The 19,023-nt window shown below is 48.6% G+C and overlaps 3 protein-coding genes across 4 annotated transcripts; 2 read left to right on the top strand and 1 right to left on the bottom strand.

Annotated features, from left to right (window-relative positions):
* Nucleotides 1-294: 294 nt before the first annotated feature.
* On the bottom strand, nt 295-5,926 carry HIGD1A (HIG1 hypoxia inducible domain family member 1A). 2 transcript variants are annotated; one of them, XM_082276716.1, is made up of 4 exons: nt 5,902-5,926; nt 3,960-4,067; nt 1,992-2,126; nt 295-1,177 (listed from the first exon to the last, which is right to left on the bottom strand). In XM_082276716.1, the coding sequence occupies exons 2-4, from the start codon at nt 4,060-4,062 to the stop codon at nt 1,128-1,130; spliced, it is 288 nt and encodes a 95-aa protein (XP_082132842.1). In that variant the 5' UTR covers nt 4,063-4,067; nt 5,902-5,926; the 3' UTR covers nt 295-1,127. The 2 variants fall into 2 exon arrangements, with proteins under 2 accessions (XP_082132842.1, XP_082132843.1); XM_082276717.1 differs by having other exon boundaries at nt 3,960-4,121; nt 5,902-5,917.
* ACKR2 (atypical chemokine receptor 2) lies at nt 5,537-13,324 on the top strand (the record flags this gene model as incomplete). The annotated part of the gene is made up of 2 exons (XM_082292883.1): nt 5,537-5,591; nt 11,105-13,324. The coding sequence occupies 2 exons, from the start codon at nt 5,537-5,539 to the stop codon at nt 12,220-12,222; spliced, it is 1,173 nt and encodes a 390-aa protein (XP_082149009.1). The 3' UTR covers nt 12,223-13,324.
* Nucleotides 13,325-15,984: 2,660 nt separating this feature from the next.
* On the top strand, nt 15,985-17,514 carry CYP8B1 (cytochrome P450 family 8 subfamily B member 1; the record flags this gene model as incomplete). Its single annotated transcript, XM_082298969.1, has 1 exon — nt 15,985-17,514. One exon carries the CDS (start codon nt 15,985-15,987, stop codon nt 17,512-17,514), a length of 1,530 nt encoding a protein of 509 aa, XP_082155095.1.
* Between the last annotated feature and the right edge of the window lie 1,509 nt (nt 17,515-19,023).

Below are 19,023 nucleotides of genomic sequence, written 5' to 3'. Positions count from 1 at the left end.
GGAATCAAGGAGAGCACCGGCTTGGAATTCCCTTTCCAGGAGCGCCGTAGCCTCCTCAGGTGATTTTTATTCAGCTAGAGCAGCTCACGCCATCCCTCTGCAATGGGACGAACGGGAGTTTCCCCCAACAAATCCATAGGCAAACAGTTGTTACCTCCACTGCTCACTTTTATTTGTATTTAATCTCCCCCTGGCTCTGTACAACAGGTCACAGACAGGTGCAGTTTGTGTACCTTGAGATATCTGGAACATCCGAGGCTGTCACCATGGAATGTCAGCTAACAGGAGAAAATGTGCTTTTTTAGAAATTGGCTTTTATTTTCGTGACTGCTGCTGGAGGTACAGGGGGGTTGAGTGTAAAATAACTCACAGAGAAGGGTTTTAATACCTCAACGGTGATGAGGGGAGCGTTTCAGATTTTATGTTTTTAAATTTTCCATGGGGAGCAGTACCGTATAAATCAGCTAGATCATACACTTTAAAAGCATTAAAACACCAAATTAAGGTTTAGTTTTCACAGTATGTATTTTAAATGTTACATTTAAATGTTACTCAGAAGAACACCTTAAATAAAGTTACAAAATATCATAATCCAAGGGGCTGATATAGAAAAAGAGGGAAGCCTGTGTCTTCATTAACGAATAAATATAACATTTAAATAGCTGCAACATACTTATCTCATGCCTTAAATAAAAATAGATGTTTATAAATCTCAATATTTTAGAAGTCATTTAGTGCTACTGGAAGCTTCTAAATTACAAAGTTGGACACAGAGGATAGAAAATGACAGCAAGGCATTCCTGACACTCCCTGACAGGAGCCAGTTCAGACATCGTGGGTTTGGGCAATGACAGCAAAAGAAGTCACCAGTTTTAGGACCGAGTTGAAGGAGAAGATAAAGGGACTGCACTCCACTATGTCCCCTAAAAACTGGGATGTGGTGGTGTCACTCAGAGAGAGCCAGACCCCAATACCCACTCCCCCAGTGCACAGTGTACCATACACAAAATAGAACAATGCTCTAATGCCATATATTATTTGTTTTCCTCAAGAACCCCTCAATAGGAGGTTTGGAGCTGCAGTATACAGGCCACCCCACCAGGACAGGGACTTCAGACAGCTTCCCACTATTCCTTGGGCTTCCCCATGTAATCCCGGAACATGGAATACAGCACGCCTGCAAGACAGAAAAAAACCCCACAATTAAAGAACTGTGTTAAATGAGAAATAATGGATTTAAAAATATGAACAGTAAGAGATGTTCTCGGCAAGACAGAATTTCCCTTCCTCCTCAGCTGTATTTTTTTAATAGCAGTGATGAACACTACAAAAATCTTCATATACAGAGAAACTGGGTATGAAAATATGCCATCTATGAAAATGCAGATCCTGAGCTAATTCGAGTTGATTTTGTGGCCAAAGTCAAGCTTTTCTGTTGTTCCTGCTGGGAATACAGTATGGACAAAGAGCGTTTCATGGGATATACATTTACACACAGATGAGACCTGGGATGTACAGATCAGGGGCACAGTGTCCCTGTACTTTCAGAGACACAATTGCAGTCCTGAAAATATATATATACACATATATAAATATAAAAATAAAAATATAGAATATCGTGGTCTACACACGCTGTAGATCTTCCAATGTATTAAACTCAGAAACAGCAACATATTTACAAGGGGAAATATTAGTGTCCGATGAATGTTTCGTTTTTTTGGCCTCTAAAAGGCAGAGATGCAGAACCTCACATTCCATGTCTAGACATAATCAAAACTGCTACTCTGAAATTAAACTCTTAAATACATAAAATCGGATTACTCCAGAAAGGCTGGTCAAGCACCAATAAGGAGCACAAACATCCTGAAATCAATGTTCTGGATACTTCCATCCCGAGGCCATGCCATGTACACTGCATCATCCGCTGGGAGAGATGCAAGAGGCTCTCCATGGGTTGCCACTCCCAAGGACAGCTCCCATTCCATACGTACCACACGTCAGGGCTCCCACGGCGAAGCCCTGGGCTGCCACACGCATGTGGATCAGGTGAAGAGACATTTTTGTGTCACCTCTGTGCTTCAGCCTGTACAGCCCGTAGCCAACCACAGCGGCGAAGCCGGCCATCCCTGCAAGGCAAGGAGAGCACCCCTCTGAGTGGAGATCCGGGGCATCGGGAGGAGTGAAGGGACCCACCTAAACAGAACAGCCTGGAAATCACTGAGTTGTTTAGGTTGGGAAAGACCCTTAAGATCATGGAGTCCAACCATTCCCCCACAACTGTCAAGGCCACCACGACACCATGGCCCCAAGTGTCACATCTATACAGTTTTTCAATCCTTCCATCAATGGTGACTCCACCACTGCCCTGGGCAGCCCTTTCCCTTGAAGAAATTTTTCCTAATATCCAGTCTAAACCTCCCCTGGGACAACTTGAGGCCATTCTCTGTCATCCAAAAATAAGCCTGTTTTGGTCTAACCCCTCTGGTTTTGTGTAGTGGTAAATCCTGGCCCATCTCCTGGTTTCACTCTAGTGCCACCTCACTCAATGCACAAGTCAGTGCAGGGAAGAGCAAGAGACTTCCAGCAGCATTAAAATGCCAAAGGAGCAGCTCAAGGTGTCAGAATTCCCTGGATATTTTTCAGGCAGAACCAGGGCTCCTTGCACCCCCTTTCCTGGATGGACACTCACACCCAAGACCCCAGCTCAGCTGCTGCTTGGACTCTCAGCGTGTGGATGCTCCCTGATGTACCCAGCGGCCTGCCGCAGTTGCTGTTTTGGGCGTTGTCACATTTGGCCAGGTGCCACGAGGGCAGGACAAGTCCCATGTTATTGTCCCCAAGCTGAGAGGAGGGAGGCTCTGCCAGGTCTCTTTCCCAGGGCCAGAATTCACTGATAGTCCTTCAGCAGAGCAAACAGCCCCCAGCTTTGCCAGCTCCAACCTCTGAACACTGATGCTCTCACAGAATACATGGCAGCAATGCACAAACTTTTCCAATTCCATCCATTTCACTCCATTTTTAGGATTATTTGCACAGTTCAAAGGTGGCTGCCAAGTTTTAAGCACTGTGTATAATTTACTGAGCAGAGCACAGGCAGTTTGTCTCCCTGAGTCGGAGCATTGCCAGTGCCACCAGGAAGCTATAAACACTTAATTCCTGTGGCACCTTCATTAAATACCAATTAAGAGTTTTAGGGCCTTCAAGCTCTGACAGAAGGTCAAAGGTGAGTTCTGCCAATCTGCTTCGGGGAACTGGAACTCGTGGAGGTCATGATACTCCTGAGCAAGGTGGAGACAAAGTCCTGTGACCACGGAACCAGTGACGGAAATCTGCTGGCAAACGCTCGGAACAGTTCACCCCAAGTGACCCTGCTGCTCTCCATTTAAGGTGGCTGGCAATCAAAACGTGTCTCGTGTCAGACAAAAGCTGATCCCTGCTCCCCTCAGAAGCTTTTTGGGGGTCACAGCAGAGAGGCTGCGAACTTCAACAACTTCCTCAAGCTGGGTAACATAAAATTTATTTACAAAATGCATTTTGAACTAAGTCATGGCAGCAGAGGGCTGAAACGTTTACCAGATAGGCTGTAATTTAAATCCTTCTAGTTTGTATTTTGATAGCTTTTAAGTCACTTTGTAGTGGTCACATAATTCCCAGGAACTGTGCTCCAGAACAGCTGCACAACACACTCCTTAACCACCTGACAGCATCACCTTAATGTGTTTTCTAACCTCACCTAAAAAGCCTTTCAGGGTTTGTTGGTTTGGGGTTTTTTCTTATACTTGGAGGTTGTGAGTTTTTTTATTTAAGGTAACAGACCTCATTAATTTCCCTCTTTCTTGTAGGACAAATATTATGGGGAAGTAATTTCTAAGTGATTTCCTGTTCACAGAAAAAAGGTGAACAGTGATGGTGGTTGCCATGTCGATTGTGCAAACACATTTCCCCATTTTGGAACTCACCAATGGGCACAAATGGCGTCTCCTTAAATTTTCTTATCAGCTTCGAGGTCTGGCTGGTGTCTGCCTCATACTCAGAGAAAACGGATTCCTGGCTGGGTGACATGGTGGCTGTGAAGACAAAGAGCCTCCCTTCAGGTTTTGGAAACTCCAGATTAAGAGAACCTTTAGGAAAAGAAAATCCTTTGTGTATTCCACCAGTCACAAATATCCAGGTAGTGAGATACAAGAACAGGAGCCATGGACAGATGGTTTAATTCAAGTGAAGTCTTGGGAAGCAGGATTGTTGCTTACCAGGAGAGATAAGAACCAGTACAAAACCAAATAAAGTAGGAAAGCAAAAAACTTCTGCCATCTGTTTTCACACCATTACAGATCCCAGTGACCTTCCCATGCTCACAGGCAGCCACAGAAAGCTTTGGTCACTGCCTGCCTTTCCTTTTAAGAATTCCATGCCTCACCACTTCGCTTGGCTTTCGCAAGCTGGTCCTTTATGGCAGTTCTGACCTCAGCAAAGCTCACTTCTCCCCTCTCGTTCCCTGCCAAGAGCAGCAGCCACAGCATTCAGGTTGGGAAGCACAAGCCACTGCACAAGGTCAGCCCCGCCTGGCAGCTCCTCAATCACTACAGCCTATCCCACCTCAACGCAATTCCAAATTCCTGATGGAGAACACAGGGATGGAAAACAGCCACCGCCGAGGAGCTGGAGGAAGTCCTGAAGCCCTCAATAGGTGCAGATTCGTGTGGGGACACATCAGGAGGAGAAATCACACACAAGCGATTTCTCACCTTCCCCCGAGGAAAATAAAAAGCAGTAAGAGCCCTGAGAAGGGCTCCACTCACAAAACCATCAGCACCAAAGTGAGACCATCCTCCAGAACCTCCCAGCTTTCTGTGCTGGGAATTACACAGGTTACACCAAAACCTGTTCCCTCCTCAGTGCTCGACACAAGCATCGTTCAATTAATGACAATTTCTGCCCAGTGACACCACAGAGGGCCCCGCTAGAAAAATCTCTACTGCTATTATTCAGGTTTGCTGCCGACAGCAAAACACAGCTCAGGGGCACATGGAAAGGCTCCAAGCTCTCAGAATAAACCAAGAGGAATTTCATTAAGCAGAGGCCAGTAACCACAGGCAGAGGAGACATTTCAAAGGTGGCTGTGCTCTCTGGTTACGCAGCATTTCGTGCACGCCCATGTGAGCAGACTGACTGGTTTTCAAACCATTTCCTCTGCAAGGCCAAAGGATTTGGCCTCTCTATGCCTGCTATAACCACCCTTATTTGCTAAATGTAAATTATAATTTTAGCCTGACTCATTCAGAGAAGGAAACAAGAGTTCCCTACCACTCAGCAAAGGAGGAGACAGCCAGAGGTTAGATTTACACAAGAAAACTATATTAAAAGTGAATCAATTCATCCACCACGAGAAGTTTCTGTGACCTTCAGCTCAGACCAAGATGAGCACAGGGCAGAGGAAACCATGTGAAACACACGGCCCGGCTGCCCTGACCTTGCCGACACCGAACAGGGAGGTCAGGGCACCTGCGTCACCCACGGGGGACACTGAGGGAGGACCATGGGTGGGAAGTTGACAGGTCCCAGCATCCCTCCCGGCAAGGTGGAGGCTCTAGGTACCCCCAGGCTGCCTTCCGCCTACCCAGCTCCACATGGGGATCCCTCCCCACTCCAGCCCCAGGCCCCCGCACCCCACACAGGGACTCTTCCCCAAGGCAGCCCCACTCACCTTCACCGCACTCCGGCCTTCCGCCCCAGGTTCCCGCACCCCATATGGGGCCTCTGCCCCACTCCAGCCCCAGACACTTTCACCCCACATGGGAACCCTTCCCCGCTCCAGCCCCAAGCACCCGCAGCCCCCTCCAGAACTGTGGCTGTGTCCCTGGCTGTGCCGCGGCTCCCGCCCGCCCCAGGCCCGGCTCTCACCGCAGCGATCGGATACCGGCCGGCGTCTGCCACGCCTAGCCCCGCCCCCGCCTCTTATTGGCGGCCTACGCTCCGCCCCTCACCCGGGACCACAACTCCCAGCGTGCCGCGCGCCCGCGCGCTCGCCAACAGCCAATCCGGAAGGCGCCCGGGGCCACCGCTTCCTTATACGGGCGAGGGGGGCGGTGACGTAGGTGCGCGGCGCTGCGCATTGCGGCGGGGCGGCGGTGGCGCGGGGCGGCCGACAGGGGGCGCTGCGGGGCCCAGCCCCGCCTCAGTGACGGCCGGCGCGCGTTCGCGGTGCCGAGGGCAGAGCTCGGGCTTTGGTTTAGCCCCAAAACAGGGGCGCCGGCATCGTCTGCAGGGTGCAAAAACAGGGTGGAAAAGCTGTGGCTTCTGCAGCTTGTCTGCTTTTCGCTTCAGAAACTTCTCGCGTTGTCACACTGTGACGTGGAGTCAGATGGAGTGACAGGACAAAGGCGAACAGTTTTAAATTAAAAGACGAGAGCTTTAGATTAGATATTGTGAAGAAATTGTTCCTTGTGAGGGTGGGGAGGCCCTGGCACAGGGTGCCCAGAGCAACTGTGGCTGCCCCTGGATCCCTGGAAGTGTCCAAGGCCAGGTTGGACGGGGCTTGGAGCAGCCTGGGACAGTGGGAGGTGTCCCTGTGCAAGGCAGGGGGTGGGACGTGTGCAGGACATCCCGCTATGAAAAGCCTGTGTCCATAAAGGAGACAGAGCAGTGCAGCAACTTTATTCGAATGAAGGGAGAGAGGCCGCTGGGGCACACGCTCTCGAGGTTTCGGAGGGCGCAGCCTCCTTTTATCCCAAACTCTCGGCCGCACGTTCTCCTCTTCCTTTCCCCATTGCTGAGGTACCAGGAAGGTGCAGCCTTCCCAAACTGCCTACCGCATATCCCCCCTCAAACATGTTATTTACCCCCAAAGTTTAGAAACTCAGGGTTGTGTTGCCCCATTTGTCTGTTTGAGGAGTCAAACTGTCTGGGTGGTAACAAACCTGCAGCTTGAAGCTGGTGGAGACATTATGCAAAGATGTTAACATTTCAAAGATGTTAACACCCATCCCTTCACGCATGGAATTGTTTGTAAAGACATCAGCACGTCTTCCCTATCAGACGGCATGGTCTTTAAGGTCCCTTCCAACCCAAACCATTCTGACATTCTGTGAAAGTTGGGCTCTGACTTTGTCCTTTGCTGAAGAGCTTCCACCTGATGTCAGAATCATAGAATGGTTTGGGTTGGAAGGGACCTTAAAGCTCATCCTGTTCCACCCCCTACCATGGCCAGGGGCACCTTCCACCAGACCATGTTGGTCCAAGCCCCGTCCAACTTTGAACACTTCCAGGAACGGGACAGCCACAGCTTCTCTGGCTTTCCCTCAGTCTGGTTTTCCTGCTGGTGAATTATGTCATTGACTATGTCTTCCCAAATTTCAGCTTTCAAGCAGAGCTTGCTTTACCCGCACTATGTGCCAGGATTTTGATGCCCAAAGACAACCTAGAAATTGCTCCTGACTTAAACCATTCTCTGCAGGAGGAAGAAAAATCCACTGGGATCCCAAAGATGCCTTAAACCTTCTCCTAAACCCGAGAACAGCTCATCAGACCCAAACAGCAAAGATGAATCCTTTTGTCCCTCCGCCCAGTGCTCCTGTGTGGTGTTTTTGCCTCACCATCTCCGAGCTGGGGGAAGGCAGAGCTGCTGCTCCTGCAGGGTCACTCTGCCACAGACACGTGGCATTTTGGGCAGCACAAAATAAAGTGGCTCAGACAAGTGCTGCATCTCTCTAAATGTGCTTCCCATTACCCCTGATCTGGTTACCTTAATTGCCAAAGCCATTAGGGCTCTGCAGTCTGAAAGGAAACAAAAAATCTATGCAATTACCAGCCCCCAAATTGAGTTAAAATTTTGTAATAAATTACAGTGAAGGCCACTTTCTCCAGTGACTCTCAGAGGCACATTTAATTCCCTGCTTCAGGGCAGAAACTCAATTAAAAACAAAAACTTATTTCATTTTAACTGCTGGCCTAATGAAACCTCTGTCACCTGCAGCTTTCCTGTGTGCATGTCCAGTGTCTCAGCTCTATGAGTGGCTTCTTGCTCTCTGCTAATGTGTGTGTTGCACACACATTATAATAATATATATTTATTATAGGGTATATTTTAAGTGCAGTGGCAGCAGCAGCTGATGGTGGCAAACATGGAAATGGGTAAAAATAACATAAATTTCTCTCTGTGAATCCACCTGCCACGGGGCAGGTTGGATGTGCAGCTGTGGCCATCGCTGCTGCTCTGCTCTCCTGTTTTTACCAGCGTGGTTTGCAGTGTATAAAACACACCAGGATTGGCACTGGGAAATCCTTGGCACAGCCAGGGTGTTCCCATGGCCCTGTTTGTTGGTGAGATGAGGAAACAAGCAGGAAACTCACCAATGCTGATGTCCAAAAACTCCTCCAATAAACCACTTCATCAGAAACACTTTTGGCAGAGGCCATTTCTGCTCTGGCAGGGGATGAGGATCCTGCAGCATCCAGGTGGCAAGTGGGTTGTTCAGATTTCCTGGAAAACACACAGATTTTTACAGCAGGGTCGCAGCCCTGGCAGCTGTTGTAGATGTTGTGCTCAGACAGAGGGTGGAGATCATTCCTCCAGTGCTCCCAGGGAGTAATGAACACCAGGAAAAGCAAAACAAAACCAGTGAGGTTACGCTGAGCTCACATTTCCTGACTGTGCTCTTGCACAGTGAAAGAAGTTACTAAAATCCTGATCTGAGCCTCTGGCAGGATGGAAGCAGGAGAAGAAGCTCCTGTAAGTGCCTTTTCTGCTTCTTGCTTGTAGACACAACTGCATGAGAAACCTGGCAAGGTTCTCTGTTGTTTCTGAAAGGTAGCCAGTTTGGGATTGGGATTAATTTCTGAGCTCAGCCCTCCCTTCCACTCTGAGCTATGGGATGGGGATGTGGATGCCAGTGCTGGGCTGATATGGCAGGGGAAAGATGGGGCAGAGGGAGGAAAAGCATCTCAGTGGGCTGGAAGAGACCCCAAATGCAAATTTTGGGAATGGTTTGTCCTGATATGGGCACAGGGGGTGTGAGGGGGAAGGTGTTTAGGAGTCTCGGGTGTTGCTGTGATCAGCAGGGTGGGCAGCTTTGGTTTCCTCTCAAAGGCCTGCAGTCACAGCTGAGGGTGAATTTCCTCCAAAATGTGATACAGAAAAGAAATATAAAAAAGTTAATTCCCAGACATATCTTTTTGTGGCACTTTCCCATGGCAGATCCCTGCACTCCCACTGCTCTGTCTGAAGTGCTCTGCAGCACTTGCCAAAGAATTGTGAGACAGCACAAAAACATTTCAATCCAGCTCAAACCCATTTTCCTTTTCTTTTCAGCTGCCTGGAACTGCCTGGAATGCTTATGTAAGCAAATTTAGTCATGGAAACGCAGCAGGTATGTCCAGAGCTTCACCCCTTACAGCTGCACACCCACAGGCATCCTCAGCACTCCACTCTGAGCCTGGGGTGTTTTCCTTAACCCCAGTGGGAGGCAGGGTTTTTGTGGGGAGGGAGCCATCCCTAAAACCTGCAGAGCCACCATGGGAATATGTCCAACCAGCACAACCAGGGACCAACAGCTTCGTGTTCTCATTTCTGCGTGGCTGCAGCTCTCTGCAGGGAGAAACAGATCCTCAAGGAGAAACTGGAGCTACACAGCCAAACGTGCTTGGGCTTGCTGGAAAATGAGCCCCCCGGGGAAAGATAGGCAGCTTTGGCCATGGCTGAAGAAATGTGTGCTTTAGGGGTGGAGGGGTGTTTACATGATTTTTTGCAAAACTGTTTTTTGTTTTGCTGTCAGAATCTGAAGTTTAACCTTGATTTTTAAACTCCTCATTAACCTTCATGGTGCCAACAGCACCAGGCAAATCCCATCTCTCACTGTGTGAAATGGGCTCCTCAGTGACAGAATTTTTCTTGAAAATCAGATTCCAGAAATAGGAGGCTCCCAATCACTCACCATTTCCTGAAATCGGGGCTGCAGCTGTCTAAACACTGACGTCCACAGTTCCAGGGAGTGACCACTGCAGGGGTTGTCTCATTCCTCATCTTGTCCAGAATTGATTCCAGCAATGTTCTTCCAGCTGAATCTCTCCCTCTCACCATAATTCAGGGCTGGATTTCTGGTGCCTACATGTCCTCATCTGGTTGTGTGGAGCAACCTGGTCTAGTGGAAGGTGTGGTTGGAATGAGATGATCTTCAAGGTTCCTTCCAACCCAAACCATTCTGGGATTCTATGAATTCTGTATTTTCCACTTACTAATGCCTTTTACAAGAATCCATGTCTTGCTGTCCTAGAGTTGGCACGGAGAGGGGTCAGTATCCTCCCAGGAGTAGGGAGTGTTCAGCATTTCCCCTCTGGGAACAGCCCCACTGACATGAAGGTGCTGGTGCCAGGTTCTGCTTCACCAAGAACTGAGATGCTGCTTTCTCAGTAGTGACCCAGGTGAATATAAGCAGCTCACAGCGAGCTGTGGCGGTGGATTTCCCGTAACTTGGAGCAGAAACTTCCCTAAAAGCTTGTGGTGGTCAGGTGGAAGTAGTGATTTATGTCAGAGGAAACCATGCTCATTCATTTTCAAGTTTTATGTGTCTGAGTAAGAAAAGCAGAATTAATTTGGGGTTTTAGGTTTTTTTATATGTACATGTAGACAGCTATCCCCGTGCTTAGGCAAATGCCAAGTTGGGCAAAATACTCACCAGACAGTGGCAGAAATTTAAACCTGTGAAATGCCAGTACCTGAAGGGAGCCTACAAGAAATACAAAGGGGGGCTTTTTTACAAGAGCATGGAGTGACAGGACAAAGGGTAATGGATTAAGACTGAAGGAGGGTAGGTTTGGATTAAATCTTAGGAAGAAGTTCTTTGCTGTGAGGCTCTGGCATAGAGTGCCCAGAGAAGCTGTGGCTGCCTCATCTGTGGAAGTGTCCCAGGCCAGGTTGGACGGGGCTTGGAGCAACCTGGGATAGTGGAAGATGTCCCTGCCCATGGCAGGGGGCAGAGATGATCTTTAAGGTTCCTTCCAACCCAAATCATTTCATGATTCCATAAACAAATGAAAAACCCTCTGTGATGTGATGTTTGCTTCCTATGTGAGTTGGAACAGCGCTTTGATTCCTTTCCCTTGCTTCTAGGCAGCCCCTTGTCAAACACAACCTCAAGAGTGACAGCAACAACCACAGACCCGTGGCTGGATGCTGCCAATTCAAGTCAGTACCCGTATGAGTACCTGGATGAGGAGGATTATGGGCTCTATGGCCTCTGCACCAAAGAGGAGGTGCTCTCCTTCAGCAGGGTGTTCTTGCCATCATTTTACACCGTGATCTTCCTGGTTGGCATGGCTGGGAATGCCCTCCTGTTTATTGTCCTCCTCATGTACATCAAGAAGAAAAAGAAGATGACTGAGCTGTACCTGCTGAACCTGGTAGTTTCAGACTTCTTCCTGCTACTGACCCTTCCTTTCTGGGCTCTACACATTTCTCAGTGGGTCACCTGGGACATCTTGTGCCCAGTCTTAAACGCCATGTACACTCTGAACTTCTACAGTGGCATCTTCTTTGTGAGCTGCATGAGCTTGGACATGTATCTGCAGATAGTTCATGCTTGCTCGCCTCACAGCTCCATGGTGTGGAGGAATTCCATCCTCGTCTTGTTGGTGATGTGGATCCTTTCCATAGCTCTCTCCATTCCTGATGGCCTCTTCACCAGCACAAGACAAATCCACAATGAAACCATCATGTGCACCCAGGATTATGGCCAGGAACACCTATTTTGGAAAGTTGTCTTTCGGGTGATTCAAAACATCCTGGGATTCCTTTTCCCTTTCCTCTTCATGACGTTCTGCTACTGTCGCATCGCGTGTGTCCTCAGCACCTCGCAGATACCTGGCTCCAGGAGAGCTCTCTGCTTAGTCCTTACTCTGGTGGGGGTCTTCTTTGTCCTATGGTGTCCTTACAATGTTGTCCTCATCCTCCACTCCCTACAAGATGTTGGTGTGATCAGGAGCTGTGAAAGCAGTAGGAAACTGGACTATGCCTTGCAGATCACAGAGAGCTTGTCCTTTGTCCACTGCTGTCTCAACCCCTTGCTCTATGCTTTTGTGAAGAAACGGTTCAGGGCATATTTGTGGAAGATCCCTCAGGCCATTTTCAGGAGAGGCGCTTTCTTTCCCACCCAGGAGTCCCAGACGAGCCCCTCTGGCAGCAGATACCCAGTTGAGATAGAAATCTTGAGCATCACAAATGCATCATAAATATTCACATTATTTACATTATGTGTGTGCCCTCTATGCTGTATTTTACTGGTCCTGCCCATGATGGAGTTGGTGTGAGCCCACAGCACAGTGTAACCAGATAGTTCATCCTAGAAACAACCTCGAGATGGAGGACTTTCCATATTGGGATTGGAAAAGTACACATGGGATTTGTTTCCGTTGCAAGTGGAATTATTATGAAAGGATTGTCCTGGATTTACACTTGTGCAAGAAACCCAGTTCTCATCTGGAGTATGTGAGGCATTAGCAAATAAAGGAGCAGATTTCTCAGTGTTGTGCCTTAAAAAATGCAAACTGAAACTTCAGAAGAAATTCTCCTCCACCCTGGCATGGGCTGGGAAATGGATTTCCATGCTCATCCATCAGGCCAGAAACACAGCCAGGGGGTGGCTTTGCTTCTCCTGGCTTCTTACCATCTGCCAGATGATTTAACTGGGTGTGAACAAGTTCAGAAACTAGCCGAGGTGGCAAAATATCTGAAAGAGAAATACAATGACAATTCTAATGAGAACAAGCTCCTTGCAATAGGATGGGCTTTGGCATATGCCTAACCCACACTGCAGCAGGTAAAGGTATGGTGGGCAATGGTCCAAATACAAGTATGGGGAGGCCTGGCAGATTGATTACATCACACTGCTGCAAACCCGCCAAGGCAAGCGCTATGTGCTCACAATGGTAGAAGGCACCACAGGATGGCTGGAGACCTACCCTGTGCCTCACGCTACTGCCCGGAACACCATCCTGGGCCTGGAAAAGCAAGTCCTTTGGAGGCATGGTACACCTGAGAGAATTGAATCTGACAATGGGACTCATTTCAAGAACAGCCTTATAAACACCTGGGCTAGAGAACATGGCATAGAGTGGGTGTGCCACATCCCTTGCCATGCACCAGCTGCAGGCAAGGTGGAATGGTGCCATGGATTGTTGAAAACCACCTTGAAGGCACTGGGTGGGGGAACTTTCAAAATTTGGGAACAGCATCTAGCAAAGGCCACCTGGTTAGTTAACACCCGAGGTTCCACCGATAGAGCTGGTCCAGCCCAATCTGAATCCCTGCATACAGCAGATGGAGATAAGGCCCCAGTAGTGCATGTCAGAGGTCTGTTAGGAAAGACTCTATGGATAAATTCTGCCTCGAGTACAGACAAACCCATCCGTGGGGTTGTCTTTGCTCAGGGACCTGGTTGCACATGGTGGGTAATGCAGAAAGATGGAACAACACGTTGTGTACCACAGGGAGATCTGATTGTTGGGTGAGAACCACCTGGAGTGTGGAATGCCTGTGTACCACTGCTCGCTGAGGGTCACTGTTTGTACATAGCTGTGTATATATAGATATGTATGTATTGATGTGTGTGTGTAGAGCTAGAATACATTAGTTTGGGCATTGAGCCAACGATATGGGATAAGGGTTGGAATGTCTTGGGGTGACTTTGTGATGTGTATCCTATGTTGCTGCCCTATGCCCAGAAATTAACTTTGTGCCTTTCTATGCCTCTAAACTGAGCCTGAGAGGGGGAAGGAAAAACTGAGCAAAACTTTTTCAAAGCAGTTTGCAGCAGAGACTGAGAGTTGATCTTTGCTTTTCCTTCCCTGGAATTTCGGATTTTCTCCCTTTTCTACTGGACTGCTTCAATATCAGAGCACATCGGGAGGACTTTCCATCAGACACAGAGGGCCTGGCCCTGGTCTCCGAGGAGACCAAAGGGAGGACTCGAACACTTTCCCAGGTTTTTTCTCCACAGCAAGAGATTTTATTATTTAGCCTTATTTTCCTTTTCCCATGTGTTTGGTAAATAAATAGTCTTATCTCCTTTACTTTCCTTCAAGGAAAATTTATTTTTTCCCGAATCTGGTGGGGGAGGGGTGGTTGTGCCTTCTCTCAGAGGATATATTTCTAAATTTGGCCAAACCGGAACACTGGGATAATCTCATTTTCTACCAGGAGATACAATGGGAAGCACTGGACACCTTTAAGCTGAGTTGTTCCAGGTCATGCTGAGCTGTGCCACACTCAGATCTGCTGAGCAGGGAGCTGTGACTCTCTGAGGGATAGAGCTTTGGTTAGAGATCAGTTTGATCATCAATGGTTTGAGACTAGTTTGATCAGAACAAAGTTTAAGCCAGTAACAACCAGTGATGAAAAGAAAAAAAGTGGGCTCAGCAGAACACTGGTGGAGGTATTTGCCTTCCAAAGATCTGGTTTGACAAGATAAAAAAGATTCATGGATACCACGTGTAACATAAATATTGGCTTTGCAACACCGCACAGTGAGAGCATGGCCTGAACAGACAAGCACAGAGAGCTGTTGGCTAATCCTTATTACCCAGTGCAGTTTTGAAGTTCAGGGTTCTGAGTTTGCTGACTTATTTAAAGGTGTCATTCACCCCAGATGCTCCTGAACCTTAAATGGTTATTTTCCATCCTGAAAACCTATTAAGCCTGGGAGTTGCCTAGAGTTGTACAAATAAAATTATTAATTTAAGAGAAGGCACTCATCACCTTGATTTTTTTACATAGGGTTGCAGGACCGAGAAGGGCTTTGAGTTGATCACTGATGTTATTTTTCTTCCTAACATTGCTACAGTGTTTTTCCGAAATGGTAAGGTTGGGAGTTTTCCTTAAAAAAAGAAAGCCAGAATAAATATTTAGCTGATGCTATGATGTGGCTTTCATTCCATGGGTCAGGTCACTGGAGAAAGGGACAGCAGCTGGGAAGCAAAAAAGAGGATGGTGATCCCAGACAGAGGAAGGCTTGTGGGACTGTGGAAAACTTATGATGGGATGCTCAGGGGAAGAGCAAAGGTGGGGAAACAGAGGGGAGTAATGTCACTCTCCATCCTACATGAGAAGAGGTCCAAGCATCAGTGTCTGGGACAGGCTGTGGTGACAGTCTGGGTAGATCAGGGTGGCAGCACTCAGAGGAGCAGTGCCAGATGGGACACAGGGTCCCTGCCGTCATCCCCAAACCCCATCTGGAGAGAGGGGAGCTAGGGAGCTTGAGAAGCAGAATGGAAAGTGGGTAAAGAAGTGCTGTGTTCTCTGTCGGCACAGCTCTCCGGCCAGGGGGTGGGTGGGACATTTGCAAGCTCTGGACTCATCTGGTGCCAAGCAAATGCAGTGACTCAAGCTCTCCTCACTCGTGGGGCAGTTCAGCTGCTTTACTTTGCACTCAGAGAGAGCAGTAGCACTTGCACTGTTCATTGGCAAAGCACTCCTGAGACGCTGTGCGTTGTGGAGAATGTCAAAATGTCAGAGACTTTTCCTTCTCTTGGCTTTTGAGACTAAATTGGCTCAGCTGTGACCCACTTCCCTTGGTCCTGTGCTCATTTCCAGTAGCATGTCCAACATCCACTCTTGGTTTCATGTTTTCAGTGGGTGTCCATAGCCTGGTCTTAAAGGCAGAAATCACAGAGTGGAATTCTCTGAACATTTTCCTTACAAAATCTGGGCTCCATGGGGTCTAGAGAAGGGAATTTGCCTCATGCCCAGACCCATCCCCCTAACACTGCATGGGTACTCCAATGAGATTCCAACACACCTTCCACCTTAAATCCTCGGTTCATCCAGGGATGAGTTCACACCAGAGCTCTCCGCAGGAGCAAGGCAAACACTCGCTGCCAATGAGGACAGAGGTTTTCAGCTCTGCATCTGCCTATCAGCTGCTGCGTGGGAATAAAGTACGCATTCCCACCCCACCCTGTCTCTAGTCCCAGCTCCCAGACGGACACAGAGCTCTCATGGTGCTGTGGGTGATTCTCCTCTGTACCTTGGTGTCATCGCTGCTCGGTGGGCTCTATGTCTTGGGTGTATTTCGGAGACAGAGACCCTATGAGCCTCCCCTGGAGAAAGGTACCATTCCCTGGCTGGGCTACCTGCTGGAATTCAGAAAGGACAGCTCAGAGTTTCTCAAAAAGATGCAGAGGAAACACGGGGATGTTTTCACGGTACTGATCGGTGGCTATTACTTCACCTTCGTGATGGATCCCTTCTGCTTTGGCACCATCGTGAAGGAATCACGATCTAAACTGGACTTTAGGACTTCTGCAGTTCAGCTGGTCATGCAGGTTTTTGGCTACAAGGCCACCGAAGCCACTCATAGCATAGTTCATACCTCGAGCACAAAGCACCTGATGGGAGATGGCCTCACTGTCCTCACACAAGCCACCATGGAGAGCTTTCGGAAGCTGCTGCTCTTCAACCTGAGCTCAGGAGAGAAGCGAGTGTGGCAGGAGGAAAACCTCTTCCACTACTGCTACAACATTGTCTTCAGGGCCGGGTACCTGGCTCTGTATGGCACCGAGCCATCCCGAGGGGTGGGGAACAAGGAGAAAGCTGAAGAGCAGGATCGCCTCCGCTCCAACCAGCTCTTCCAGGAGTTTCGGAAGTACGACCGCCTCTTTCCTCGCCTGGCCTTTGCTATGTTGCCTCCCAAGGACAAAAGAGAAGCTGAGCGGCTGAAGAGACACTTCTGGAACGTGCTGTCTGTGAAGAAGGCCTGGCAGAAGGACAATATCAGTGGCTGGATAAGCGATCAAGACCAGCTTCTGTCAGAAAATGGTGTCCCCGAGTACATGCGGGATCGTTTCATGTTCATGCTCCTCTGGGCATCCCAAGGCAACACGGGCCCAACTGCATTCTGGCTCCTCTTGTATCTGCTGAAACATCCAGAGGCTCTGAAGGCTGTGAGAGATGAGGTGGATAAAGTCTCGAGGGAGAGCAGGCAGGAGGTGAAGGCAGGGAGCCCCCCAGTTACCGTGACTAGGGACATGCTGAACCAGACTCCCCTGCTGGACAGTGCCTTGGAGGAGACCCTGAGGCTAGTGGTGGCCCCGATGCTGGTCAGAGCTGTCCTCGAGGACACCAGCCTGAGGACAAGCAGTGGAACAGAGTTCACCCTCCGCAGGGGAGACAGGTTGGCTCTGTTCCCACACATCTCCGTGCAGATGAACCCAGAAATCCATGAGGAGCCTCACAAATTTAAGTATGACCGATTCGTAAACCCAGATGGCACCAAGAAGGATTTCTACAGAAACGGGAAGAAGCTGAAATTTGTCAACATGCCATGGGGGGCAGGAGTTTCCACCTGTCCTGGGAGGTTCTTTGCCACAGCTGAAATGAAACTGTTTGTATTCTTGATGCTGAGTCACTTTGACCTGGAGCTGGTCAATGAGGAGGAGGAGATCCCAGGCATAGACGTCAGCCGCTGGGGATTCGGGACGATGCAGCCTGTCCATGACGTTCGCTTCAGATACCGGCCACGCTTTTAACTTGGGGAGTCCTGGTGGTGTTCTTTGTTCTGGTGTCACCTGTGAGACAATTTGCCTGCTCCCGTGGTTATCAGACCCGTGTGGTGCCAACACTGATATGATCTTGTTTGCTTAATGCTTATCATGGCTTTTGTTTTAACCTCCTTCATATATACTGCTCCTCCGTTGTTGTATTGATTATGGGATAGAAGTTAATCTGCACAGAGAGACAAAATGTGCCCTGCCAGGCTACTCCAGCCCCATCCCAGGGCCATCAGCCCATTGAAAGCCAAGAGGAGCACAGGGTCATATCGGCAGGTGGGAACCCAAATTATGTTTCCAAGGAACAAGGATTTTGTCCATGTCCCTCCCAGGGCTGTCCCAGCAGAGCCATCAGCCCCACAGTCCCGGTGTGTCTCCCATGGAGATGTGTCATTGGGAACAGCTCTCCGAATCACCACCTGGGATAAGGCACATTGTGTCAAGGCAGGGGAGACATCCTATGGGGTGTAGGGGAAGAGCATTTTGGGACTGCACAGGACTTACAGCAGAGTGTTTTGGAGAGGAACCAAAGGGTGATAAAGGATGGATTTAGGTGATTTGGAGTAAGGGGATAAGAAAGACTGGTTGGGTGCAAATAGGTGACTGGTCCATACACTTGTCTGGTGACACCCTGCACCTCATCATTTATTTTCCACATGAACTATGATTGGCAGGATGGCATCAGCTTGCAGTGAACCCCTGAAAGGTCAGAGAGCAGCAAATATTCTCTCCACAGATGTAAGAATTTCCTTGAGGTTTTCAAATTGTCTTTTCTATGGTCCCCTCTTTGTATCTGATGAGACCCCCTAAGGGAGCAACCTCAATCCCATATGGGCTACAGCCACTGTGGCCTTATAGCCCTCAAACTGATCTGCTGGATCAATGCAGGATAAAGCTTTGCTCTACAAGCTCTGCTTTGCTTTATTACCCTTCAATAATTAGGGCTCTGACCACTTCCTTACAGAAGTTAAATCCCAGCCTTTCCTGAGCAGAGAACAGTGGATTCATTTTAATGCTGACACTGATGCCATGAAGATTTTTTGCCTTTTCTTTTATACCCCTGTTATACCTTTTTACAACTCCTGTATTCTTAGTGCTTTTTGCCTGCATTCTTGGACTTGTTTGTTCAGCTCAGAGACTCAACATTTTAGAGGTTTTGTAGGTAGGGATCAGTGTGCCCCAGACCCCAAGGTCCTCTCCAGAACACATTCTGTAAACTAAGATAGAACCATCCAGGGGAAGGCCCCCTGGGGAGGGGAGCTCACTCGAGCCTCTAATTGGGGAATCTTTGATAGATATGCTAATTAGTAACACCTAGAATGTTATACCAAATCTTTTGGGGGTGGGTGCATTGTGGGGTGCATTTCGGTGCATTCCACCTGGACATAGTGCACCTAAGGATCCTTAAAATAAATACCAAGGTAAAATCCCTTTTCCCCTTCTAACCATATTTGACTCTTGATTTTAAGACCAGGAAAAGGCATCAAC

The sequence above is a fragment of the Coloeus monedula genome, assembly GCF_965178545.1.
Source record: "Coloeus monedula genome assembly, chromosome: 1".
Taxonomy (NCBI): domain Eukaryota; kingdom Metazoa; phylum Chordata; class Aves; order Passeriformes; family Corvidae; genus Coloeus; species Coloeus monedula.
The sequence above is the reverse complement of the archived record's forward strand: the minus strand, read 5'-3'. Positions and strand labels throughout refer to the sequence as shown.

What these genes read in the sequence shown, in the direction of transcription:
- HIGD1A (XM_082276716.1), bottom strand. Translation starts at nt 4,062, where the DNA reads ATGTCACCCAGCCAGGAATCCGTTTTCTCTGAGTATGAGGCAGACACC. An exon ending in GACGCCATTTGTGCCCATTG is followed by an intron (nt 2,127 to 3,959) that starts GTGAGTTCCAAA and finishes CTTGCCTTGCAG; the next exon opens with GGATGGCCGGCTTCGCCGCT. An exon ending in CGTGGGAGCCCTGACGTGTG is followed by an intron (nt 1,178 to 1,991) that starts GTACGTATGGAA and finishes TCTGTCTTGCAG; the next exon opens with GCGTGCTGTATTCCATGTTC.